This window comes from Chlorocebus sabaeus, chromosome 11 (assembly GCF_047675955.1).
Source record: "Chlorocebus sabaeus isolate Y175 chromosome 11, mChlSab1.0.hap1, whole genome shotgun sequence".
NCBI classification, from domain to species: domain Eukaryota; kingdom Metazoa; phylum Chordata; class Mammalia; order Primates; family Cercopithecidae; genus Chlorocebus; species Chlorocebus sabaeus.
The window spans coordinates 50793597-50821022 of NC_132914.1; the positions used below are offsets into that span (position 1 = coordinate 50793597).

General features: G+C 47.5%; 2 protein-coding genes across 14 annotated transcripts in view; one reads left to right on the forward strand and one right to left on the reverse strand.

Annotated features, from left to right (window-relative positions):
* The window catches only part of CSAD (cysteine sulfinic acid decarboxylase), a 32826-nt gene extending 15015 nt beyond the window's left edge, over positions 1 to 17811 (reverse strand). For 4 of the 12 annotated variants that reach the window (XR_012094503.1, XM_073020783.1, XM_008003386.3 and 1 more), the window contains exons 1-2: positions 16939 to 17035; positions 678 to 809 (exon numbers count right to left, since the gene is read on the reverse strand). Coding sequence is in view for 11 of the 12 variants with exons in the window: in XM_073020783.1 (XP_072876884.1) it covers positions 678 to 809; positions 16939 to 17016 (210 nt within the window). In the remaining variant the exon portion in view is untranslated. Of the gene's footprint in view, positions 1 to 677; positions 2868 to 16938; positions 17129 to 17204; positions 17312 to 17700 lie in introns of those variants that run through there. The other 8 variants (XM_008003377.3, XM_073020779.1, XM_073020781.1 and 5 more) reach the window with 8 other exon arrangements.
* Positions 17204 to 27136, forward strand: ZNF740 (zinc finger protein 740). Of its 2 annotated transcripts, none has more exons than XM_037997066.2 (7): positions 17204 to 17310; positions 18151 to 18664; positions 21269 to 21418; positions 21764 to 21853; positions 22329 to 22452; positions 22765 to 22883; positions 23873 to 27136. In XM_037997066.2, exons 2-7 carry the CDS (start codon positions 18656 to 18658, stop codon positions 23960 to 23962), a joined length of 582 nt encoding a protein of 193 aa, XP_037852994.1. In that variant the 5' UTR covers positions 17204 to 17310; positions 18151 to 18655; the 3' UTR covers positions 23963 to 27136. The 2 variants fall into 2 exon arrangements, with proteins under 2 accessions (XP_037852994.1, XP_008001566.2); XM_008003375.3 differs by having other exon boundaries at positions 18151 to 18466.
* Positions 27137 to 27426: the final 290 nt, after the last annotated feature.

Below are 27426 nucleotides of genomic sequence, written 5' to 3' on the forward strand. Positions count from 1 at the left end.
CCGCTGGGGGCCTGGGATGCCTGTGGACTGACTGTCAAAACACACCTCCACAGACACGAGACAAGGCCAATCTGCACTAAAAACAACTTTGGGATATTTCCAAAGTAAAACTCTGAAAATGAGCAAGAGTAGTGAACACAGTAAGACTCAGAATGTAAATCCCTGAGGTACCCGGAGGGACAGGGATGAATTCTGGGGAGAAACCTTATCAAAAAGAGGAAAGTTCTGAGCCAGATTTGGAAAGAAAAAGAGAAGGCTTGGGCCGGGCGTGGTGGCTTATGCCTGTAACCTCAGCACTTTGGGAGGCCTAGGCAGGCAGATTACCTGAGGTCAGGAGTTCAAGACCAGCCTGGCTAACATGGTGAAACCCCATCTCTACTAAAAATACAAAAATTAGCCGGGTGTGGTGGCACATGCCTGTAATCCCAGCTACTCGGGAGGCTGAGGCAGGAGAACTGCTTGAGCCCAGGAGACGGAGGTTGCAGTGACCCGAGATCGTGCCACTGCACTCCAGCCTGCCCGACAGAGTGAGACTCTGTCAAAAAAAAAAAAAAAAAAAAAAAAAGACGAAGGAAAGAAGGAAGGAAGGAAGGAAGGAAGGAAGGAAGGAAGGAAGGAAGGAAGGAAGGAAGGAAGGAGGCTGGCTTGATGGGAAGGAGGAGGAGGAAAGGACTCACCTTCTGGGAGGCACTGGTTCCTTTCTGAATGGCCTCATCCACAACAACCCCAAACACGGCCCGGAGCAAGGCTTCCACAGCCACTGGGTCCCCAGCAAGGGAGGGGAGTGCTTCTGAGTCAGCCATTAGGATCTGTGGCAGAGCAGAGTCATTCCCTACTCAGCCTGTGAACCCTACCTGGACCTACCCAGCAGGAGTCTCATCTTCCAAACGGGCCTGAGGCCCAAGTCCTGCAGCTCAGTCTCAGCATCCAGTGCACAGACAAGGGCAAGTGAGAGTGCCCAGGGAGAAAGCCAGTGGGAACAGGTGGGAAAGAAAAGGCAGACAGTGCTGAGCAGGTGGACTCTAGTGGCCATTTCCACCTAAGGCAGAGACAAGCTTACCTCTCTGCTCAGGAGAGCCAGAGGCAGGGTGCAAAGGTAGCTCCTCAGAACAGTAGGACCAAGACAGCAGAGGGAGTGGGGTGAAAACAGCAGTCACATGGCCATAATTCTCATGACCTTTGCCCTAAAGAGAACTTTGACAGATTTGGGATAGAGACAGCAGGGTGAGGTGAAGCTCCCTGAATAATCATTAGCTGACAGAAGGAGATGGGAAATCAGATGAAAGGCAAAACCCATGCCACATTAACCCCACGGTGGCGAGAACCAGAGGGCCAGTGCAAAAGAGGGGACCCGCACTGTGCATCCCAGGGCCCAGCATGGGGGTGTCTTGAGGGCAGACAAGGGCCTGAGAAACTGCCACAGGTGACCCTGGAGACTGAGGCGGAGGGCGCCTGAGAGGCAGGGACGTAAAATCCCCCCACCTTTTTATTTTTTGAGATGGAGTGTCACTCTGTTACCCAGGCTGGAGTGCAGTGGCACAGTCCTGGCTCACTGCAACCTCTGCCTCCTAGGTTCAAGAGATTCTCCTGCCTCAGCCTCCCAAGTACCTGGGACTACAGGCGTGCACTACCACACCCGACTAATTTTAGTACTTTTAGTAGAGACAGGGTTTAGCCATGTTGGTCAGGCTGGTCTCGAACTCCTGACCTCAGGTGATCCACCCACCTCAGCCTCCCAAAGTGCTGGGATTACAGGCATCAGCCACCATGCAGGCTGACATAAAATCCTTTAAGCAGGCCTCAGAGGCCAACCTCTTTTGCATCCCAACCCCCAGAGTCTTTTCAGAACTGCCCTGCTTTCTAAAGCCCTCTCCTAGAGCAGGAAGGAAAGGGGTTATATTGAGGAAGCATTTGCTAAACAAGTGCGATCCTGTGCCTTCCGGGCTGGGAATCCTGTTTGTAGTGAGCACCAACTGTGTTCACCACATGGTGCTGAGGACTGAGAACGCCTCCTCACCCCACTGGGAGGACACAGACACATGTGCAACAGTTACAGACCAGGCCATGGCTGGATGCCGACCCTAGGTCTCCTCGGAATTCAGGAAAGAAGGAGATGGATGGAGGCTGAAGGCTGAGAAAGACCTGCAGTGGGACTGCAGATGAATCCTAAGAGAGGGCAGGAGAAATGGGGTGGGTGACTGGAAGGAAGAGAAGCATTCAGGGGTAAGAGGAGGAAAGCCATGAGCTTACAGCGGAAATGAATAGGACTTGTCCTGAGGTCAGTGGCAACACAGGGCTGGCGGGAGCATGGGAGTGAAGGCAGGGTGGGGAGAGTTTTGTGAGCACATGAGGAGTCATGAGTGCCAGGCAGGCCAAGGAATCGACATTTTATCCTACAGAAAATGGGAAGTCACTTAAAGATTGTGTGACAAGGAATAATGTAGTACAATGGATGCTCTCAGAAGACCAATTTATAGCAGTAGGACGCAGAAGAATTAACAGGCTCTTGCAGTAAGTAAGGCAAGAGGCGATCCACACTTGAATAAGAGTGATGATGGTAGGAAATGACAGAGAGAACAATCTGTAGGCGTGCTCATTCTCTGGATTGTGCTGAATTCAACACTTAGGGGAGCTACGTTGTAGGAGAAGGAAGACTCAAAGATGATCCTGGGATTTCAAGCCTGGGAGACTGGAAAAATAATGGCACCTCTCAAAGAAACAGGGATGCAGAAAGGGAAACTGGATAGAAATAAAGTGGTATTGCTTGGAAATACTCATCTGAGTGGAGGTCTTCTGGGACTACAGATGGCAAACTGTTTTCCATACATCCTATGGGAGGGGGTCAGGCCCACAGCTCTGATGAGATGCTAGAATGGAAAGCAGGTTTGAGAGTCAGGGTATAGCTGAAGCCTTGTGATGGGCTCCATTCCCTAAAGGAGAGAGAATTCAGAGAGATGGATGGGAGGAGGGAGCAAACACCAAGGCCTGGGGGACCCTCCAAATGACAGGGCAAGAAGATCAAGAAAATCTGGAAAGGGAGCAACCATCCTCAAAATGGGATGGTCTAATATAATCCACTGCCAACAGTCACTAGACCTCACACATGATGTGTGGTGCACACATCATGCATCACGTAACGACGTTTCAGTCAACGAGGCTGCAGTGAGCTGAGATCGCACCACTGCACTCCAGCCTGGGTGACAGAGTAAGACTCTGTCTCAAAAATAAATAAATAGTAAAAAATAAAGTGGACAATTACGTGGTTTTTCATATATTCACAAAGTTGTTGCAACCATCATCACTGTCTAATGCCAGAACATTTTCATCACCCAAAAAAAACCCTCAGTAGCAGTCATTTCCCATTCTTCCCTTCCCCGACCCCTGGCAACTACTAATCTACTTTGTTTCTATAGATTTGTCTAGTCTGGCCATTTCATATAAAAGGGGTCATATAATATGTGGTCTTTTGTGACTGGCTTCTTGTGCTTAGCATAATGCCTTTAAGGTTCATCCAAGTTACAGCACGTACCAGTATTTCTTTGTATGGCCAAATAATATCTCATTATATGGATACACCACATTTTATCTATTCATTTATCAGTTGATACACATTTGAGTTGTTTCCACTTTTTGGCTATTATGAATAATGCTGCTGTGAACATCTGTGTACAAGTTTTTGTGTGAACATATGTTTTCAATTCTGTTGAGTGTATACCTAGTAGTGCTGGAATTGCTGTGTCACAGGGTAACTCTATATATAACCCTTTGAGGAACTGCCAAACTGTTTTCCAAGGTGACTGGACCATTTTACACTCCCATCAGCAGTGTATAAGGGTTCCAGTTTCTCCACAACCTTGCCAACACTTATTATTGTCTTTGTTATCACAGACATCTGCATTTTTAATTTTTATAGGGATTGCCTACATCCATAAAGGTTGTACCAATGTATGAAAGTCCCTGCATCAGGCTGGGCGCGGTGGCTCAAGCCTGTAATCCCAGCACTTTGGGAGGCCGAGACGGGCGGATCACGAGGTCAGGAGATTGAGACCATCCTGGCTAACACGGTGAAACCCCGTCTCTACTAAAAAATACAAAAAACTAGCCGGGCGAGGTGGCGGGCGCCTGTAGTCCCGGCTACTCGGGAGGCTGAGGCAGGAGAATGGCGTAAACCCGGGAGGCGGAGCTTGCAGTGAGCCGAGATCCGGCCACTGCACTCCAGCCTGGGTGATAGAGCGAGACTCCGTCTCCAAAAAAAAAAAAAAAAAAAAGTCCCTGCATCTTCAGCCTCAGCAGCAGAGTATGCTATCAAACTTTTGAAAATGGAGACTAAAAAATGGTACCTCAGGGTTTTAATTTAGTTGAATGCCTGCATTAGTCAGTTTTGCCATATCAACAAATGCCTTCAGAATCCCACAGAGGTTTATTTCTCTTTCATGGTTTACATTGGTAGTGGTGTTGGCTACAGTTCTGATTCATGTGCCTTTATTACAAGACCCAGTCTGAAGTAACTGCCCTCATTTGGAACACATTGTTTTAACGGCAGGGCAAAAGAACAAAAGGCAGAGAAAACCACACACTTACTCTTAAAGCTGCTGCTCAGACCTGGCATATGGCATATCTGCTCATACTCACTTGACCAAGACCACACAGCCAAGTACTAGGGCAGTGGGGTGAGGACGTATATTGCTCCCACAGAGGGCACTGCAAAGGGCATGGCAATGGGGGAAAATATAAACTTCTCTTACAAGATCATTGGGCACGAGCCCATAGTAGGATTTTTCGTTGTTGTTGAGACAGAGTCTCACTCTGTCACCTAGGCTGGAGTGCAATGGCACGATCTTGGCTCATTGCAATCTCCAACTCCTGGGTTCAAGCAATTCTTCTGCCTCAGCCTCCTGAGTAGATGGAATTACAGGCGCAAGCCACCACGCCCAGCTAATTTTTGTAGTTGTAGTAGAGATGGGGTTTCACCATGTTGGCCAGGCTGGTCTTGAACTCCTGAGCTCAAGCGATCTGCCCACCTCGGCCTCCCAAAGGGCTGGGATTACAGGTGTGAGTCACGGTGCCCAGCCCCATAGTAGGGTTTTGCATTGTCTCACCTCAGCCTGCACCGCCCTCCTCCCTCATTTACAGATTTCTGAGTATGAACCACTGACACAAAAGCTTCCTCTCCTTCTCCCTCACGGATGCCCTCTTGATTATCCCTTCTCATTTTTTCAAATCTGCATCCTACCTCTTTCTCACAGCATTTTACATTGTTCAAACCTCACAACATACCCGCCTCCAGCCACCTCTTCACGGCCAATCTTCTTCAAAGGGTTATCTCCAAGTAGCTTCCACCTTCAAGGTCACCAAGAATTTCCCTGCCTCCAAACCCAATGGACACATCTCATCTTTATCCTGTTTGACACCTCTGGAGCCATCCAACATAGTTTGCCACTACATCTTGAAACATATTCTTTAACTGGCTTCCATATTACTACCCTAGTTTGTCCCCTCTCTCTGGCCATTCCTAGCTTCCCATGAATTTTCACCTTCCTCTGGCCCTCCTTTAAATGCCGGAGTTCCTCAGGGTTCTGTCCCAGGGCCTCTTTCCTCTGCATCTGTACCTACTCCTGGGCAAGCTCATCCATGCCCAGGGCTATCTGCTGGTGACCCCGTCCCTCTCAGACCTCTCCTGAGCTCCAAATCCCTGATGCCACCTGCCTGACCTGGAATTCCCACAGGCACTTCACACTCCACAAATGAGCTCCTTATCAGCTCTCTGAAATCTGCTCTTCTTCTTGGGTTCCCCAGCTCGGTGAATCGCACAATCTTCTACTGGTTGCTCAAACCAGGGATTTTAACTGATACTAAACTGATTTTCCTATATATATATATATATATTTTTTTTTTTAGACGGAGTCTTGCTCTGTCGCCCGGGCTGGAGTGCAGTGGCCGGATCTCAGCTCACTGCAAGCTCCGCCTCCCGGGTTTACGCCATTCTCCTGCCTCAGCCTCCCGAGTAGCGGGGACTACAGGCGCCCGCCACCTCGCCCGGCTAGTTTTTTGTGTTTTTAGTAGAGACGGGGTTTCACTGTGTTAGCCAGGATGGTCTCGATCTCCTGACCTCGTGATCCGCCCGTCTCGGCCTCCCAAAGTGCTGGGATTACAGGCTTGAGCCACCGCGCCCGGCTTTTTTTTTTTTTTTTTAAGAGACAAGGTCTTTCTCACTCTGCCGTCCAGGCTGAAGTGTGGTGGCATGATCTTGGATCACTGCAGCCTCAAACTCCTGGCCTCAAGCAATTCTCCTCAGCCTCCCTCCTGGGATTATAGGCATGAGCCACCATGCCGGGTCTTTTTATTTAATCTTCAAAGGTTGTTACATTTTCTCTCTCTTCTCCAACACAACACTGAAACCTATCAATCAACACAACACCAACACCTGGATAGCTTCACTTTTTTCCTCTGGGGCATGTTCTAATTTTTTTTCCTTAAAAATATAGTACTTTAGGCCGGGCGCAGTGGCTCAAGCCTGTAATCCCAGCACTTTGGGAGGCCGAGATGGGCGGGTCACGAGGTCAGGAGATGAAGACTATCCTGGTGAACACAGTGAAACCCCATCTCTACTAAAAAATACAAAAAAACTAGCCGGGCAAGGTGGCGGGCACCTGTAGTCCCAGCTACTCAGGAGGCTGAGGCAGGAGAATGGCATAAACCCGGGAGGCGGAGCTTGCAGTGAGCTGAGATCTGGCCACTGCACTCCAGCCTGGGCGACAGAGCGAGACTCCGTCTCAAAAAATAAAAATAAAAAAATAAATATAGTACTCTAGAGCTGGGTGCAGTGGCTTATGCCTGTAATCCCAAGACTTTCAGAGGCCAAAGCGGGCGGATCATGAGGGCAGGAGTTCGAGACCAGCCTGGCCAATATGGTGAAACCCTGTCTCTACTAAAAATATAAAAAGTTAGCCAGGTGCAATGGCACATGCCTGTTGTCCCAGTTACTCAGGAGGCTGAGGCAGGAGAATTGCTTGAACCTGGGAGGCAGAGGATGCAGTGAGCCAAGATCACGCCACTGTACTCCAACCTGGGGGACAGAGCGAGACTCCGTCTCAAAAAAAAAAAAAAAGAAAAGAAAAATACAAAAATTAGCTGGGCGTAGTGGTACTCACCTGTGGTTCTAGCTACTCCAGGGGCTGAGGTGGGAAGATCACTTCAGCCTCGAAAAACAGGAGGCAGAGGTTGCAGTGAGCTGAGATCTCACACCACTGCATTCAGCCTGGGTGATAGAGTCAGACCATGCCTCAAAACAAAACAAAACAAAACAAAACAAAACAAGCACTTTCCTTTAAAGGAAAAGTGGTAGCTTTACAGTGAGAAAACCTGGTGGACACCACTTTGCCCAAGTAATCATCACCAATAAGGCAACAGGCCGACATCATGGGCCTCCTGATATGAAACGCTCAACATCACTTATATAGTATTTCTGCCAAAAATGCAGGACCCAAATCTAATTGGGACACAAAATATATATCTAAACTGAGGGTCATTCTATAAAACATCTACTCTGTACTCTTCAAAAATTTCAATGTCATGAAAATTAAAGGGAATATGAGGAACTGCTCCAGACTGAAGGAGACTAGAGGTATTACGACCAAAAGGAATATGTAATCTTAGACTGGCTACTGGATAAGGAAGAAAAATTCCTGCTATAAAGAGGGCCAGGTGCAGCGGCTCACACCTGTAATCCCAGCACTTTCAGAGGCTGAGACAGGCGGATCACATGAGGTCAGGAGTTCGAGACCAGCATGGCCAACATGGTGAAACCCCATCTCTACTAAAAATACAAAAATTAGCTGGGCATGGTGGCATGCATCTGTAATCCCAGCTACTCGGGAGGCTGAGGCAGGAGAATCTCTTGAACCTGGGAAGTGGAGGCTGCAATGAGTCAAGATCACAACACTGCACTCTAGCCCGGGCATCACAGCGAGACGCCATCTCAAGAAAAAAAAAAAAAATTATTGGAACAACTGGTGGAATCTAACTATGGATGGTATTATAAATATTAGTATTCTACCAGTGTTAAATTTCTTGAATCTGATAACTGTATTGTGGTTATGTAAGAGAACGTTCTTATTCTTAGAAAACATGCTAAAAGAGCATAATGTCTGCAACTTTCAGACAGTTCAGAAAAAGACAATCCTATTTGTATATATGCATAGGCATTTATTTGTAATATGTTCATTGACATATGATTCACATACCATGAAGTTCACCCTTTAAAAGTAATTCAGTAGTTTTTAGTATAAAACTATGCACTGATCACAACTATTTGATTTCAGAACACTTTCATCACCCCAAAAAGAAACTCCATACCTATTAGCAGTCACTCTCCATGCATTTTTGAAAATACTGAAAAGGAAGGAAAAATACTTCAAAATATTCATTTGTGGCTATTTCTGGGTGTTGTTACTATGGATGATTTTTAAGTTTCTTATTTATACACATCTATATTTTTATAACTTTATACAATCATTTCACATTGCTTATGGAATTAAAATAAAGGTTATTTTTAAACAATATAAAAATTGGCTGGGCGCGGTGGCTCACGCCTGTAATTCCAGCACTTTGGGAGGCTGAGGTGGGTGGATCACCTGAGGTCAGGGGTTTGAGACCAGCCTGGCCAACATGGCAAAGCCCCATTTCTACTAAAAACACAAAAATTAGCTGGGAGTGGCAGCAGGTGCCTGTAATCCCAGCTACTCAGGAGGCTGAGGCAGGATCCACTTGAACCTGTGAGGTGGAGGTTGCAGTGAGCCAAGATGGCACCACTGCACTCCAGCCTCGGCAACAGAGTGGGACTCCATTTCAAAAATATATACATATGGAGGAATTAAGGGGGTACAAGAATTCTAAAATATACAAGTCATCAGGCTCAAGGAATGTCCCTTGCACATTATGTGATTTCCCAACTCCTCAATCCACTGTTATCAAAGGTCTAATGGAAGGCAAAGGGAGCCACACATTGCTCATCTCTATTACACAACCCCTCAACCCCCCACTGGCTCTCAGGGAAGGGAATGGGTTCAGTTTGTTTAGCAAACATTGACTGAGTGTCCTCTACTTCTGAGTGCCTGGCTGGCATTACCCTAGGTGCTGCATCTGCCCTGTGGGCTCCAGCTAACAGGCTGGCAAGAGAGACCTGCATGTAAAATAAAGGGAAATTGCCATAAGAGGGAGTTGAGAGGTCACCATGGAAAGGCAGGAAAGTTCAACTGGCCCAGGGCAGGCTTCAAGGAGAAAACACTAAGGCTCTCCTTAAGGCAATAGAGAGCTGGTGCAGGAAAAGACTCAGCAGTAATAATTACAATGCTATTTGAATAAGTGATGGAGTGGGCCTGAGGGAAGAGGGAGTTAGGTAAGGTCACATAGGAGGAGGCCTGCCTGGGGACAAAGGGATCTAGGCAGTTGTCTCCTGAAGCGCTCTCAGCCAGGTTTATGGTTAGAAAGTTAAAGTACTCTGTGCTATCTCCCAATCAACAAACCCCACTGGCTCCACGCCCACATTAAGAGAGGTACAAACTCCAAACCCTCCTATGTATATAATCTTTTCTCTGCTTCTAGACTGTACTTTCCTGGGTGGAGAGAACTAAGTCTTCTCCTTCATTAAGTAAACTAATAGAAAACAGGGACCCCTCAAATGTTAGTTTCCATCTTCTTGATTGTCCTCTCCCCTCCCCCAGGGACTTGCACAGAGGCATTACATAAACATTTGTTGAATCAATGACTTACAGGTACTGGAAAAAATGCTGCATTCTACTTAACATTTGACTTGCATCAACCAAGAATCTGTAGTAACGATAACAGATTTGCAAAGGGGGCTTTTTCTTCTCATTTATTATCTCATTTGAACTTCACAGTAGTACTAGAAATTTGCCTAAAGAGGTATTTATTCATTCTTGTTTTCAAGATGAGGATTCTTGGCTGAAAGAAGGTCAACTAATTTGCCCAAAATTACAAAAGTGACATGGGAACAAGCCTAGATCGCTGACTTTCTGACTTTAGGCTACCTCTTCCACTGCATCACTGGTCCGTGTGGCATTTCTCACTATTTCTCACCTCTGACAAAAATTAACTGCAGCTAAGATAAAGACAGAAACTGAAAATATACAACCATAAGAATCCCAGAAAGGGGTGCGGCGGGCGCAGTGGCTCATGCCTATAATCCCAGCACTCGGAAGGCTGAGGCGGGTGGATCACCTGACGTCACCTGAAGTCAGGAGTTCGAGACCAGTCTGACAAACATGGTGAAACCCCGTCTCTACTAAAAATACAAAAAATAGCCGGGTGTGGTGGCACATGCCTGTAATTCCAGCTACTTGGGAGGCTGAGGCAGGAGAATCACTTGAACCCAGGAGGCGGAGGTTGCAGTGAGCCAAGATTGCACCATTGCATTCCAGCCTGGGCAGCAAGAGTGAAATTCCATCTCAAAAAAAAGAATACCAGAAGGGGCTGGGCGCGGTGGCTCATGCCTGTAATCCCAGCACTTTGGGAGGCGGACGGGTCAGGAGATAAGACCATCCTGGCCAACATGATGAAACTCCAGTCTATACTAAAAATACAAAAATTAGCTGGGCGTGGTGGTGCGTGCCTGTAATCCCAGCTACTCAGGAGGCTAAGGCAGAAGAATCGCTTGAACCAAGGAGTCGGAGGTTGCAGTGAGCTGAGATCATGCCAGACTCTGTCTCAAGAAAAAAAAAAAAAAAAGAAAAGAAAAAGAAAAGAATACCAGAAGGAAGTACAGGGAAATATTTAATAATATTGAGGTATCATGTCACAAAAACCCAAGAGCCACAGGTAGATTTGACAACGTAAAACTTTTTAAATTCTGCATAAAGACACCATTAAAGTGGTTAAGGATAATGCCTTGCTTTATTTTTCCCACTCATTATTTTATCCAATCAATATTTTTCAGAATGTTTTTTGCTGTCCTTGCAATTATTCTTTTCCATGTAAATTTTTTTTTTTTTTGGAGACGGAGTCTCACTCTGTCGCCCAGGCTGGAGTGCAGTGGCCGGATCTCAGCTCACTGCAAACTCTGCCTCCCGGGTTTAAGCCATTCTCCTGCCTCAGCCTCCCGAGTAGATGGAACTACAGGCACCCGCCACCTCACCCGGCTAGTTTTTTGTATTTTTAGTAGAGACAGGGTTTCACTGTGTTAGCCAGGATGGTCTCAATCTCCTGACCTCGTGATCCACCAGTCTCGGCCTCCCAAACTGCCGGGATTACAGGCTTGAGCCACTGTGCCTGGCCTCCATGTAAATTTTTAAATCAGCTCAAGTTCCATGTAAAATCTTGTTTTAATTACAGTTTGCTTTAACTTAATCTGTAGCAAAAACTGATGTCTCTACAATATTAAGTCTTCCTATTCATGAGCATAGTAAAACTCTCCATTTAATCAAACCCTTTAAATTTTTTAAAAATTTTATTTATTAATGGCAGGGCACGGTGGCTCACATCTGTAATCCCAGCACTTCGGGAGGCTGAGACAGGTGGACCACGAGGTCAGGAGATCAAGACCATCCTGGCTAACACGGTGAAACCCCGTCTCTACTAAAAATACAAAAAATCAGCTGGGCATGGGGGCGGGCGCCTGTCCCAGCTACTCGGGAGGCCGAGGTAAGAGAATGGCGTGAACCTGGGAGGTGGAGCTTGCAGTGAGCCAAGATCACGCCACTGCACTCCAGCCTGGGCGACAGAGCGAGACTCCGTCTCAAAAAAAAAAAAAAAAAAAAAAAAAATCATTATTTCAGAGATTAGGTTTTGCTGTATCACCCAGGCTGAAGTGCAGTAGCACAATCATGGCTTACTGCAGCCTCAAACTCTTGGGCTCAAACAATTCTCCCACCTCAGCCTCCTGAGTAGCTAGGACTACAGGCACATGCCACCACGCCGGGTTAATGTTTTAATTTTTTGTAAACAGGGTCTCACTATGTTGCCCAGGCTGGTCTTAAACTCCTGGCTTCAAGCAATCCTCCCACCTCAGCCTCCCAAAGCACTGGGATTACAGGTGTGCGCTACCTCGCCTGGCCAAAATAGAATGTTTTTATTGTGAATTGGATTATTTATTCTATAGTATTTTAGTGTTGGTTATATTCTTATATTTTATTTATGTAATTTTTGTTCATTAATCTGACATCTGGTCATGTTGCTGAACTCCACAGTTTTGATACATTGTCAATCGTTTCTCTTTGTAAGATGAATATATAGGAAACCAAGGAGGCTTTAGGGTGACCAGGAGCTCTCCTAAAATATTAGTTTTAATAGTAAACATCGGCCGGGTGCGGTGGCTCAAGCCTGTAATCCCAGCACTTTGGGAGGCTGAGATGGGCAGGTCACGAGGTCAGGAAATCGAGACCATCCTGGTTAACACGGTGAAACCCCGTCTCTACTAAAAAAAAATACAAAAAATAAAACTAGCCGGGCGAGGTGGCGGGCGCCTGTAGTCCCAGCTACTCGGGAGGTTGAGGCAAGAGAATGGCGTAAACCCGGGTGGCAGAGCTTGCAGTGAGCTGAGATCCGGCCACTGCACTACAGCCTGGGCGACAGAGCGAGATTCTATCTCAAAAAAAAAAAAATAGTAAACATCCCTGACTTGTTCCTATCAAAGATAGTAATGTTGCAAATATTTTCCCATAAAGCATGGCTTTTGTCTCAAAAGCTGAGAAAGATAAGTGAAAAACAGAGAAAATATTTTATATGCAGATGACAAAGAATAGCTATTAACCACAACACGGACAGGATTTCTACCATCAATAAGAAATATACAAATGATCTACCTTTTTTTAATGGGCAAAGGATATGAACAGACAGTTTACAAAAACAATTAAAAAGGTCAAAAAGCAATAAAATAGTCCCACCTATTTGGAAGGATGAAGTGGGAGGATCACTTGAGCCCACAAGTTGGAAACCAGCCTAAGGCAACAAAGCGTGGAGGCCCATCTCTTTATGTATGTATTTATTTATTTATTTGTTGAGACAGAGTTTCACTCTTGTTGCCCAGGCCGGAGTGCAATGGCACGATATCCGCTCACCGCAACCTCTGCCTCCTGGGTTCAAGTGATTCTCCTGCCTCAGCCTCCTGGTAGCTGGGATTACAGGCACACACCACCATGCCCAGCTAATTTTTTTTTGTATTTTTAGTAGAGATGGGGTTACTCCATGTTGGCCAGGCTGGTCTCAAACTCCCGGCCTCAGGTGATCTGCCTACCTCGGCTGGGATGATAGGCATGAGCCACCATGCCCGCCCAGAGACTCATCTCTTTAAAAAAAAAAAAGGAATAAGAGAGAATATTAACTTCACTATTAATGACATGAAAATTTAAACAATTAAATACGATTTTTCACCTATTAGCTGAGTAACTGTATAAGAAAATTCATAGCACACCCTAAACATTGCCAAAGCTGTAGGAATAGGGAACATTCACACACAGCTCTGAGTAAGCATGGGAGTTGTTACAAACTTTTACAATTAATTTTCACAGAATCTATTAAAATTTACATATCCGGCCAGGCATGGTGGCTCAATCCTGTAATCCTAGCACTCTAGGAGGCCGAGGCCAGTGGAGAGCTTGAGCCCAGGAATTCGAGACAAGCCTGGGCAACAAGGCAAAACCCTGTCTTTACAAAAAAAAAAAAACACTACAAAATTAGCCAGGCATAGTTGCCCACATCTGTAGTCCCAGCTACTTGGGAGGCTAAGGTGGGAGGATTCCATGAGCCCAGGAGGTTGAGGCTGCAGTGTGCCCTGATTGCACCCCTGCACTCCAGCCTGGGCGACAGACCAAGACCCTATCTTTAAACAAAATGAAAATACAGTCGGGCATGGTGGCTCACATCTGTAATCCCAGCACTTTAGGAGGCCAAGGTGGGTAGATCACCTGAGGTCAGGCGTTCAAGACCAGCCTGACCAACATGGTGAAACTCTGTCTCTACTAAAAAATACAAAAAAATTAGCTGGGCGTGATGGCGGGCACCTGTAATCCCAGCTACTCAGGAGGCTGAGGCAGAATTGCTTGAACCTGTGAGGCAGAGGTTGCAGTGAGCCAAGATCGCGCCATTGCATTCCAGCCTGGGCAGCAAGAGTGAAATTCCATCTCAAAAAAAAAAAGAATACCAGAAGGGGCTGGGCGCGGTGGCTCATGGCTGTAATCCCAGCACTTTGGGAGGCGCTCTCTGCACTTTACCCTGGGCGACAGAGTGAGACTCCATCTCAAAATAAATAAATAAATAAAAATAAATAAACATAAAATTTTATCCCATCTACAAATCCTTACAAATGCAAAAGGTATTTTTTTTTTTTTTTTTTTTTTTTTTTTTTTTTGAGACAGGCTGGGGTGCAATGGCACCATCTCGGCTCACCACAACACTTGCCTACCGGGTTCAAGCGATTCTCCTGACTCAGCCTCTAGAGTAGCTGGGATTACAGGCATGTGCAACCACGCCCAGCTAATTTTGTATTTTTAGAAGAGACATGGTTTCTCCATGTTGGTCAGGCTGGTCTCGAACTCCCGACCTCAGGTGATCTGCCCGTCTCAGCCTCCCAAAGTGCTGGGATTACAGGCATGAGCCACCTCGCCCGGGGCAAAAAGGTAACTATTTAAGGATCTTCATTATTGTATTGTTTACAAAGAAAAAAAATCTGAAACCTTAATGTTCATCAAGATGGAAATAGACAAGGCACACAAATAAACTGGAATACTGTGCAACAATTTTTTAAATGTTAGCTGACTTTGGCCGGGCGCGGTGCCTCAAGCCTGTAATCCCAGCACTTTGGGAGGCCGAGGCGGGTGGATCACGAGGTCAGGAGATCGAGACCATCCTGGCTAACACCGTGAAACCCTGTCTCTACTAAAAATACAAAAAACTAGCCGGGCGTGGTGGCGGGCGCCTGTAGTCCCAGCTACTCGGAGGCTGAGGCAGGAGAATGGCGTAAAACCCGGGAGGCGGAGCTTGCAGTGAGCCGAGATCGCGCCACTGCACTCCAGCCTGGGTGACACAGCGAGACTCTGTCTCAAAAAAAAAAAAAAAAAAAAAAAATGTTAGCTGACTTCGATGTCTAAAATACACTGTATGGTGCATTACAGGTGCTCAATACTGGATGAAAAGATTTTTGTATGAACATAGAAAAAAGCCTAAAAGCATATACACCAAACTGGTAAGAATGATTTCCTTCAGGAGCATGGGATAAGTAGATGAGGAGAATAACTATTGTGTGTCTTTTATACTTTTGCATTGTGACGATTTGTAAAATAAGTAGGAGCTAATCTTTTTTTTTTTTTTTTTTTTTTTTGGTGAGATGGAGATTTACTCTTGTTGCCCAGGCTGGAGTGCAATGGCCTGACCTCGGCTCATCCCATCCTCCTCTTCCCAGATTCGAGCGATTCTCCTGCCTCAGCCTCCCGAGTAGCTGGGATTACAGGCATGTGCCACCACACCTCGCTAATTTTGTATTTTTTTTTTTTAGTAGGGACGGGGTTTCACCGTGTTGCCCAGGCCGATCTCCAACTCCTGACCTCAAGTGATCCACCCGCCTCGGCCTCCCAAAGTGCTGGGATTACAGGCGTGAGCCACTGCGCCCGGTCTTGAGCTAATTTTTTAAAAAGATTTTTTTAAAAGACATTTCTGGTGATGTTTCTTTATCTTTCTTTCTCCATTTTGTCTCTATTTTAGAGTGATCCTAAAACACAAAAAAACGTACTTTCAATGGCCCAAATCATGGAGTGGCTCAGGGATATGAAATCTGCCTAAAATAAATAAATAAATAAATAAATTAAAAGTTGAGAATCCTTGTCTTTTTTTCATCACAAAGAGTTTTTTTTTTTCCTTCTTTTGGCATCACCATTACTTCTCCTAAAGTCATGACATAATATCACCTACAGCAAATAATGAGGACTTAAGTGGAATTGACATCTCCTTCCATCAAGCGCATTTGCAGTCCATCTTCAGCAGGACCTCTCTTTTTTTTTTTTTTTTTTTTTTTTTTTTTTGAGACGGAGTCTCGCTCTGTCGCCCAGACTGGAGTGCGGTGGCGCGATCTCGGCTCACTGCAAGCTCCACCTCCCGGGTTCACGCCATTCTCCTGGCTCAGCTCCCAAGTAGCTGGGACTACAGACGCCTGCCACCGCGCCCGGCTAATTTTTTGAAATTTTTTTTTTATTAGAGACGGAGTTTCACCGTGTTAGCCAGGATGGTCTCGATCTCCTGACCTCGTGATCCGCCCGCCTCGGCCTCCCAAAGTGCTGGGATTACAGGCGTGAGCCACCGCGCCCGGCTAGCAGGACCTCTCTCTAATGGCTAAGGCTAGGCAGAAGAATTTGAAGACAGTCTGGTTTCCATTTTCCTAATGCAGCCTGGCCCAGGAGCCAGGTCTCCCATAAGACTAGTCTACTGGGGAAGTCAGGGTCTTTTCCACGTGTGGAGGCTAGTGTTCAATGCTGGACGGCCTGGAATAACGGGGGAAAGTGAGAGGGTAACCAGGCTGGCCTTGGGATTCGCAGACCATGGCTGGGGCTTTGACTTCTGCAGGGAGGTGAGCAGTGTGGCCTCGGGCTACTCAAGGAACGCTTCTGCGAGAACACTCATTTTCAAACTGGTTGAGCGCACAAGGCAAGAGTGCGCAAAGAAAAGTTAACGCCTCTCCCAGCTGACCCCAAAATCTACTGATCTGGGCTTGACAGAAAAAGTTTGGAGAAGAACCACCTCGGACGAGTTACGTGAAAAGGCTGGGTACGAACTACTTTGGCTCTACTTGGGGCGCCGGCTCAGAGAGATGAGGAGAACGTCCGCGAGGAAGACAGAGTGACGACGATTTTTCAAGGAGTCTAAACCAGCTCACCCAGCAAACCCTCTTCCCATCGAGCACCCAGCGCACAATTATTGCAGGGCCGAGGCTCCTACCCTCAGTCTCGATGGCGACCGGGGCGCGCCCCGGCCACGGCGCACGCGCGGGCCTTGGCGCCCCCTCCTCCAGGCCATCCGCGCACGGCACCGCCCACTCACCAACTGCACCTCTCCGTGCGTCCCCAACCTCACCCGCTCTGAGGCTGCCCCCGCTCGTCTAGCTGCCGAGCCCGGAAGTGGATGCGGCAGCTCGGCGGAGAGGACGAGGGGGAGGGGGAAGTGCTTCCGGGGAAACGGGCCGGGGTTGGTGTTTGTAAACTTGCCTCGGTCCCGGTGGGGGCAGCCGCGGCTGCGGCGTTGGCAGGGTGTGCTGGGGCCTGGGGGAGGCGCCGCGCGGCCGGGGAGCCAGCGGGAGGCCGCGCCTGGCAGGTAGGAGCACGCCCCAGAGAGCGCAGCGTCGTCCGTACAGACGGCAGCGCTTCAGTACCTCGCAAGCCGTGGGGCGCCGCGCGGGAAGGGGGAGGGGAGGGGAGGAGGGGCGCGTGGCGAAGGGAGGGGGTTCTCCGGGGAAGGGAGGGGAAAGGCCGTGCGCGCACACCGCCCCCTGCCCGCGCGTCCCGCCGCGTCCCCGGCCCGGGAGAGGGCTCGCTGGGAGGGGACGCGGGCGCGAGCACGCACCTCGCGCGCTTCTCGCCACTCTCCGGCTCTGCTCGCGGTTGGTGCAGCGGGTGCAGGGGCTGGCTGGCCGGAGAGAGATGGGCAACACGCCGCGCCGGGCTTTGCCTGCCTGCCCTTCACTTCCGCAGCGAGTTTCCCTACCTTCGGGCTGACGCAGAGAACGCGCACGTGTGGGCACTGCCAGTCCCGTTTCTGCCCGCCACCGAAGCACCCAGCGATGGCCCTTGAGCTTTCCTCCACCCTAGTCTGGCCGCCTCTGTAAAGTGCGAGCTTTTCGGGCCGGCCCATTGGGCACAAAAGCCCCAAAGGATCTCCGCCCCCTTTTTCCATTCCTGAGATGGCAAATCCAAGCAATTGCCCTTTTGGCAGAGTTCCTCCATAGGAGGCCCCAATTACTTTTGCTCCTGTTGGCTTCCCCTCCTTGCCCAGGAGACCAGTTCCTCCTATTGACCTAGAAAGAAAACTCTTCTTGACTCATGTCCTGGTTCTGAGCTTCACAAAGAGCGCCCAGCAAAAAAAAGTTCACATCGCACGTTGTAATGGCCTGAAGATCTTGCATTTAGCAGCCCCCTTCGTCCTTTCTGGTTTTAGGTTTCTGGAACAGATCGTGAGCTTCATCGAGACAATTCAACTGGAAAACCAAGACTGGTAGACGCTCTTTTTCTTCAGACAATAGGCAGGAGCCAGGCAGAGTCCAAGGATTCTTGGAACACCTATCTTTTCTTTGGAGGACACTAAGTTCTATTTGAAGACAAAGTTCAATATGGCAACAGGACTGATGGGACACGAAGGAGTCGTTACCGTGGTTTGGTGACAGTTGTTCAAAACGACAGTGTCTTAAGGAAAGGTGGACCAAGGAACTCCTGAACTTTTGGGTTGCATTAAGTGAAAAATCAGCATGGCTCAGGTAAAAAAGCTCTAGAGTCCTCCTCCAAGATCACTGGGAAGCCTGTTGCAGTTTCACTCTTGAATGCTGCTCTAGTCAACATATTGACCAACCCCAGTGATCCAAGCTCTGTATTAAGCACCAGGGGGAGATCTAGAGGAAGGAAAGGAGACAGGCCACAGCCCCTGCCTTCAGGGAGCTTCCAGTCAAATGAAGGAGGTAGGCTATCCTGCATCACAGGCACTGATGGGACATGTGCAAAGCAACGTGTACTCAGTTTACTTTTGGTACATTAAGTGCTGAGGGGTGTAAGGGAGTGAATAGTATGGTGAATGCTTCATCTGTTTTTTTCCAACAGGAATTTATTGAGTTCCTGTTGCATGCAAGGCATTGTGCTGGGACAAAGATGAATAAGATTGTCCTTGTCCCCAGTGAGCTTCCAGGCTAGTTGGGGTCGGGAGAGGGATGGAAAGACATTTATTTTTATATTCACAATGCCTTGTATAGTGGCTAGGTAGTAGTAGAGACTCTGAATCTGTTGATTGAGGAATGTGCAGTAATAGGGGTATGCACACAGGAGAGAACAGTACTTCTGCTTGGATAGAAAAAGAAAATGAAGGTTGACAGATAGAAGGGCGTTTGGACAAAAGGAACAGCATGGGCAGGAGCTTAGAGTCATGGGAAAACGTGATGAGGTTCTGGGTACTGCAGGTGGTTTGGTAGTTATAGACTAAGGGATTTAAATGGGGGTGGTTATGGAGATAGCATTGACAGTGATAGGTGAGGAAGTTGTTCCCTGCGATAAGCAGAGTGTAACCTAAAGCCCTTTTATGCCTTGCTAAGTTAAGCAGCGGAGTAGCATCAGAGCAGTGTATGTAGGAGGTCATTATCATTGTGGAGGTAGAGGATGGATTGGAGAGACAGAATGAGCAGATAGGCTGTTGTAGTCATCTGAGTAGAATAGCTGTGTGCACACATCTCCAGAGCTTCTCCCAAGCTTTCTTCTAGGGAACCTTCCCTACCAGTCTCACCAGGATGGCAGTCTGATTGTAGTATAATTGGCTTTCCTCCAGCTGCTTCTGAATGCACAGCTTCCTCCTTTCCATATAGAATAGGGGCCAATCAGTTTCTTCTTCCTTTGTCTTTTGCAACCCACTTCTCAGCATTGTATTCACTCTTCTGTGAAGGCTGCCTTCCACTAAGGACTCAGCTTTGTGCTGGACACTGCTAAGCATTTTACATCTTAGTTTACTTTTTATCAACCGTGTAAGGATAAGCATTATGACAGGCATTTTTCATGTAAGGAAACTAAGGCTTGCAAAGGTGAATAACTTGCCCGAGATTATACAGTGCAAACAGCTGAGCTAAGATTTTAACTCTGGATCTTTCACTCCAAAGTCCTAGAAGTTGGAGGGAGGGGTCCTAGAATATACTGATCATCCAAAAGGAATTTCTTCATAAATTTGGGCATTTGCTGACCAACAATTTCTTAAAAGTTTTTTTTCAGTAAAGTATTTTCTTTCGTGCTGGCTAACCGAAGTCAGCCTGAAGAATGTAGCAGTGGAATGAGGAAATGTACTTAAACATACCTTACTTAAGTAATTTTTTAAACTATATGTGGAGCAAGGAATGTGAAAAAATGTGATCATACATGCACACATATAAATGGCCTAAAAGGTCAAGAGGAATACTCAAAAAAACCTTCCAAGTGGTTTAATTTTTCTATCAGTTGCAATTGGTAATACTTAAGGAGTTTAAAATCTAAAGGGAGAAATAGCCTGTAATCCCAGGACTTTAGAAGGCTGAGGCTGGAGGATTGCTTAAGCTCAGGAGTTCCACACCAGCCTAGGCAACATGGTGAAACCCTGTCTCTATAAATGCAAAAAAAAATAGCTGGGCGTGGTGGTGTTCTGAACTCCCAGTTATGAGATAGAGGTGGAAGGATCGCTTAAGCCAGGGAGGTCAAGACTGCAGTGAGCCGAGATCGTGCCACTGCACCCCAGCCTGGGCAACAGAGTGGCACCCTGTCTCAACCAACAAAAAATGAAACCAATAGAAAATACAGTTGGCACCAGTAAAGTCTGCCAATCGAAAGTGGGCTCTGAAGCTAATTTATTTATTTATTTATTTATTTTTGGAGACGGAGTCTCGCTCTGTCACCCAGGCTGGAGTGCAGTGGCGTGATCTCAGCTCACTGCAGCCTCCGCCTCCCGGGTTCAAGCAATTATTCTGCCTCAGCCTCCCAAGTAGCTGGGACTGCAAGTGCGTGCCACCACATCTGGCTAATTCTTATATTTTTAGTAGAGACGGGGTTTCACCTATTGTCCAGGCTTGTCTCGAACTCCTGACTTTGTGATCCGCCCACCTTGTTCTCCCGAAGTGCTGGGGTTATAGGTGTGAGCCACCATGCCTGGCCCAACTGAGGGCTGTTGAGAGAGGAAGGAGGAAGGTCCTGAAGGAATCTCCCATGTCAGTGGGTTAGCAAGATGGAACCTCATACCCACTCACAGTTAAGGCCTAGAAATACCTTCAAAGAAATATGTAGTCACACACACTGCCTAGTTCTGATGACAAAGGTGTCGGTAATACTTGATTATTTACTTGATCTGTATTTAAATGCTGAGAGATGACAAGTCATTCCTGGTGAGATGAGTTAGGGAGGACTCTTGAAGGAAGCAAGGCTTTGGCAGTGAGGAGGGACATTCCCTGGAGCGAAGCAGTGTGTAGTTGGGTGTAAAAGGTAGTTCTATAGAGGATGGCAGTCTATTTTTGCCCTGCCCTGCCCTGCCAGGTGACCTGACACCTCATCTCCTTTCAACTTAGGCAAGTCTCCTGGCTTGTGAAGGCCTAGCAGGTGTGAGTTTGGTTCCCACTGCAGCCAGCAAGAAGATGATGCTGAGCCAGATTGCCGGCAAGCAGGCTGAGAATGGCGAGCGGGCAGGTAGCCCTGATGTGCTGAGGTGCTCGAGTCAGGTACAGTGCTTGAGTCCATTGTGGCACCTGGGGATTGGGTGGCCCGAGCTCTCTGCCAGGAGATACCAAGCTCTGATTCCTTGATGCTTCTGCATAGGGAAGTGGGGCAAGGGGATCCAGCTGGGGAATGGATGAACATTGGTATTTCAGAAAGCTAAGGAAGGTCTTTTGTGTACCTTCAACTTTTTAAGACCAGATGATTGGAGAAGAAATAGTTGTATATTTCCTCTAAGCTTTCGGGGCAGGTGGTTGACTCTCATTTATGAATTTTGTCTGAGAGCTGCATTGGGTCTCATCTCATCTTCTGAGATGGGCTGTGAGTTTAGATTTGATTTGTCTTCAAAGGGTCACCGAAAAGACAGTGATAAGTCCCGGAGCCGCAAAGATGATGACAGCTTGTCTGAGCCCTCTCATTCAAAAAAGACTGTTAAAAAGGCAGGTAATGGGGTGGCCCCCCAACTCATACAGTTTGGTAATGGGGTAATATTCCTCCTTCTTCCCTCTACCATGTAACCTGGAGCTTTCTCTAGATGCTTTGATCTCTGATAGCCAGTGAGTGAGTCGCCCAGATTTCATCTAGAGACTACCTTGGTAGTTGATCTCTAGCCTTGCTGGAACAGTAGAGTACAGGTTGGGGAGCATGAGATCCCAGATCCCGTGGCATGGGGGCAGACAGGCTCCAGCTCAAGTCATACTCAGACTGCTGGGTTTGACAGGATAGACAGCTTACCCACTCCACCTCCTTCCCCAAAGGGTCTCTTACCTCCATGGAGTACAGGAGATGGCAGCACCTTTAGACAGCATCAGAGAGGTTCCTTTCTTCAGCAGCTGGAAGTGGACCCAGAGTAGAACAGTCTCTCCAGGAAGAGGGCAGTGGTGGCCTCATGACATGCCTGATTATTGCCCCCAGGTGGTGGTAGTGGAACAAAATGGTTCTTTTCAAGTAAAGATTCCCAAAAATTTTGTTTGTGAACACTGCTTTGGAGCCTTTCGGAGCAGTTACCACCTAAAGAGGCACATCCTTATTCACACTGGTAAGTGTCTTGCTTATATTCAAAAGAGGGAGAATAGTCTATCGCTTGTATTCCATGTCTGTGTGTGGTTCTAGTTGGGTTTATTTTAATGGGTATTAGAAATGAAGGAAGAAGATAAGTCAGTGAAGCAGAGAGATTGCATGGCTTTGTATCTGTTGTCACTGAGACCAGCACCTTTGGGGACCCCTCCCCATTTATGATCACTTAGGTGTCTACATATTACTAATAGCTAAAGTTTCTGAGAAAATAACTGGAATGAGGTCCCTACCATACATACCTCCCCACATTCACTTCTCTCTCCACTTGGGCCAGGTGAGAAGCCATTTGAGTGCGATATATGTGATATGCGTTTCATCCAGAAGTACCACCTGGAACGCCACAAGCGTGTGCACAGTGGTGAAAAGCCTTACCAATGTGAACGGTGTCATCAGGTAAGGCTCATCCCTGCTGCAATCCCCCACACACTTTTCCTTCCCCAAGAATCAGGGCCACCCTCCCCTCCTGCCTGACAAAAGAGCCACCAGCATTGCTCGCCATAATAGTTGGCACATCAGGGTGAGGTGCATCTGTCTGGCCTTACGCAGCTGATCATGGGGAGGAGCAGTTAGAACATTGTAATAATAATAATAATAGCATTTCATGATCACTTACTCTGTGCCAGGCACTATGAGAGCATACTTTACACAGATGATTTTATTTAATCTTCACATTAACTCCCTAAGGTAGCTGTATTGTCCTTATTTCACATATGGGAAAATTGAGATTCAGAGAAGTTAAGTTTCCCAAGGACACAGCAGATCACGAACAGAGCTGGGATTCAGTCCAACTTCAGAGCTCATGCACTTTGGAGGAAGAGATACAATCTTTGCCCTGGGGGTCAGTATCTGATCTGATGAGAATGTAAGAGCTGGGGCCAAAACAAGACAAGAACAAGAGATGAGAAATGATAATAGCTAACACTTCCTGGATGCATTGCTAGGTCCCAAGCTTTGCTCCGCACTCTTACATTGAATCTTCAGACACTAGAATAAAAGCTCTATGAGGGCAGAGACTTCGTTCCTCTGGTTCTCTACTCTGTATCTGCCTTGAGATAGATACTCAATAAATCTTTGATGACTAAAGCAGCTGTGCTGTGAGTAGGTACTTGTAGCCTTGCTTTACAGTTTTGTAGATGAGTGTACAGATTCTGGGCTGTTAGGTAACTTGCCCAAGGTCACACAGCTGCTGAGCCATAGAGCCAAGATTCAGCCCCAGGCGCTCTGGCCCGAGAGCTTGCATTCTCCACCACCGTGTGCTCTTGCTGTCTGCGCACATGCTGAGGGGATGGAGAATGTGGCATCTGCCTCCTGTGAGAGGAATGAGGTAGCCAACAGGTAGCTGAATTTCCCCCTCAGGCACTTAACCCTCCCTTTCTTCTCAGTGTTTTTCTCGGACAGATCGATTACTCAGACACAAACGGATGTGCCAAGGGTGCCAGTCCAAGACTTCCGACGGGCAGTTTTCTCTATAGGCGCAAGGGCCCCCCGGGTGGTGGGAGTGATCAGAAGAACCTGCCGAAGAGCACACCCCCTCTGGTCTGATGGTCCCACCAACGCCCCATGTGAACCTGTCCCACTCCTGGAGGAGTGGACCCAGGAGACCAGAAGAATGCATCAGGGGACAGTGGCCCCAGAACCTCAGCTCTGTAAATAATCTGAGACTATGAGTATCTCGGGGAAGTTCTTACAGCATTCCTGGGTAGGGGAGCTAGTCCCTGGACCCTTGGCTGAGGTCATAGGTGGGGACTCAAGGTACAGGACCAAGACTGAAGTGTGGCTCCCACAACCTTGGACTCCAGCTGGCAGCTGAAATGGAAAAGATTGGGGAAGGGGATTTGTTTGTTCTGTTCTTGTTTTTGTTTATCCAAAAGCAACTTCAGCAGGTACACTGTGGACACAGGTAATCCAGAGGTATAAGCGTCCTGGTCCAAAGTAGGGACTATAGCTGGTCCAGCTCTCCCCAAAAATTGGGTTTTTAGTTGTAGCAGCTCCTCAGTGTTTCACAGTCCTGCACTTCACCTCCTTTTTGAGGAAGAATAAGATCAGGAATGGCAGCTGAGCTTACTTTGGCTTCCTTATACACTGTAGGGATAAAAGGAAAAACGGGGTGGAGCAGACAAGGACTGGATCCAAAAAGTGGATGGCACCTCTTCCTTCCTCAAGGGAAAAGGAAGAGTTGTGCCTGTGGGTGTTGTCATGGCCCATGTCACATTGGCATCTGATGGCATCAGCTCAAGTGCCTTTAGGAGGAAACTTGGGTGAGAGTGGCCCGTGAAGCCCTTTTCTTCTTTTCTTGGGGAGTCAGTCTTGGAGATGGTTTGTGGCTACCTCGCTGCCATTGACTCCTAAAGTGAGACGTGTTGAGCAAGGAGTCATGGATGTCAAAGTGGGTTCTCTCTCCTTGTGCCCTCTTAGGAACAACCCAAGACTGGTCCCAAGTTGGCTAACAGCTGCTCAAGAAACAAAGGAATCTGGGGTCTTCTGACATGCCTGTTGAGCAGTAGGAGCTGTTCTCCCTCCCCAAGTCCTATCACTGTATTCAGGTAGAGGAGGTTGGGAGGGGTCTGTCCTTTGGTCCCAAAAAAACAAGATCTCAGCTTCCTTCCTAATGGCCATCCCTACCCAACAGAGTGTGGGGGATGGGATGGGGGTGCTGCAGAGAAAAGACTAAAGAAGAAACCTAATGTAGGTTCCATTCTTAACCATATTCTTTGCTCCTCTCTGCTCCAATACCACCACCTTGTCCACTCCCAAAAAAGTAATCAGGGGTGTGTGTGTGGATGTGTGTGTGTGAGATATGAGTGCATGTATTTGTATGCTTGCAAGAGATGGCATAGTAATGAGCCAAACACTTCTCTGGCCCTCACCTTTGGGGAGGATGAGTGGAAAATAGCCTCCTCTTGCCCAAACATGAAGGGTGCTTGAGGTCTCAGCAGGAGCTGAAGAACACAATTTAGGGAACAGAAGGGCTTTTGTTTTGGGGGATTTTTTTTTTTTTTTTTTTTTTTTAGATAAATTCAACAGCCTAGTGGTTAGGGTGTTTCTAACCCAAGCCAGGGCTTGTGAACATGAATTTTCTAAGGTGAAATAAACCTTTTCTTTCTGCTAAAGAAAGAATCCTTATGGGAAGTTCTGGGGTTTGGTTGACCCCCGATGTAACCTGACCTGCCCTGTGGCGGGTAAGGGAACTGTCTTAGTAATCATGGAGACTGGGTGAACCTGAGTACCAAGCTGTCAGTAGGGTCTTTTTTTCCCAGAAAACGTAAAGAATGGGATGATTCCTGGCTGTTACCTATTCTGGAGGGGTGGGGTTGGGGAGGGGGTTGTCCATACCTCTGTGGTATGAGTATTTCACGGAAAAAGCAGGCATGGCACCCATTCGATTTTCCCTGACAGCATCTGAGATCCTTTTGGGGAGACGCTGAGGAGTGTGTGCTGCCGTGTACTCATTGCTTTATGCTGACACTCCCATTTGATGTGGTCCAGAACTTAGACCTCAGTCCTTGGATCAGCCCTGTGGTCCCTGCAAGCAGGGGCATCTTTCTGCATGTGAGCCAGCCCCCTTCCTGTTCAAGGGTTCTGCTGGAGCTGGGGTTTTCGTCCTTCTGGGATGATTCACCCCACATCTTCCAGCACCCTGTAAACCATTTTAAAATGTTTAGAAAACTATTCTCCCAAAAATGCTTTTGAAAATGAGAGGCCTTTCTCCCTGCCACTTACAGCTAATCTGTTTGGGATAGGGGTGTATGTGGAAAGACACACATGAGTGACCTATGCCCCTATGTGTACTAATGTGTGTACTGGGTCAGAAGGTGCCCTGGGTTCCCACAGACCTTGGTTTCCTGCCTGGATGGGTGGGGGCGAGGGAACTTCAGAGAGTATGTGCGAACAGCCATAGCAGAGCCACCCCTGCCAAGGACCCAGTGAGGGAAACTCAGGAGCAGGTGGTTGGTTCAGTTCCCGCACCGATATCTGGGGTAATGGATGTGTGAGAAGAGAGAAGCAAAGCAGTGAAAGGAGTGATTCCACATCCAGAGGGTCCGGGAGTCCCACAGATACCCCAGGGAAGCCACTGACTCAGACCGCTGCAGAGGCTCCTGGGCCCAATGCCTCACCCCTGCTGGCCAGCATGGGGCCTAGCACTGGAAGATGCCTCAGGTGTGTTTGGAGTAGGGGAGACGGAAATTGGGCAGGCTCTCAGAGACCAGGACGGAGAGTCAGGGAACCTGGGAGAGAGTAGTGCCAGTTCCGGGTAGGCTGCTGCACCAGGCCCTACCAGCCCAGGCTATAAAGAGTCTGCTTTGCCCCAAGTCTTTTCCGTCCACCCCCAACAGCCTCATCATCACTTAGCTACTGATCGCGCCCATGGCTTGACATTGGAGGGTTACATTAGTGGAGTCTGCCACAGCTTCTAACCCTCTCCCCAGATGCCCTTTGCCTCTGCTGTGGCCCTGGGGTTTTATCAACTGTCCCCTTCCTATCCTCCTCTCCACCTTCTTTTTTTTTTTTTTTTTTTTTTTTAAATAATATACTTATTTTGCTATGGGGGAGGGGAATATCAAATGGACAAGATCACTTTTAAATGGTAGTTTTTATAAGATGTTATAAACTTGTATCTTTTTACCATTAAAGTGCAGTGTATGTTCCTTCGTGATATATTTAGGATATTTAAATAAAAGGAAAATGGGGCTTTTCTACTATCTCCTCTTTGGGGAAGCTTTTTCATACTGGTTTTAGTTGTTTTCCTTCCTTTTTTCTCCCTGTATAATCACCCCACAACTTCCAGCACCCTATAAGCCATTTTAAAACCCCTTCTCCACAGAGGAGCAAACAAGTAGGAGCAAAAACAGGGCATCAGTTCTGAGCAAGAGGAAAAACACACGCAGCAGAATGGAAGGGGATTAGACACCAACAGATGCAGTGTCTCTGGTCTGGG

Bases quoted from the DNA above. Each gene is read 5' to 3' on its own strand.
- ZNF740 (XM_037997066.2), top strand. The intron at 21,419-21,763 runs GTACAGTGCTTG...TTGTCTTCAAAG, and splicing joins TGCTGAGGTGCTCGAGTCAG to GGTCACCGAAAAGACAGTGA. The intron at 22,884-23,872 runs GTAAGGCTCATC...CTTTCTTCTCAG, and splicing joins AATGTGAACGGTGTCATCAG to TGTTTTTCTCGGACAGATCG.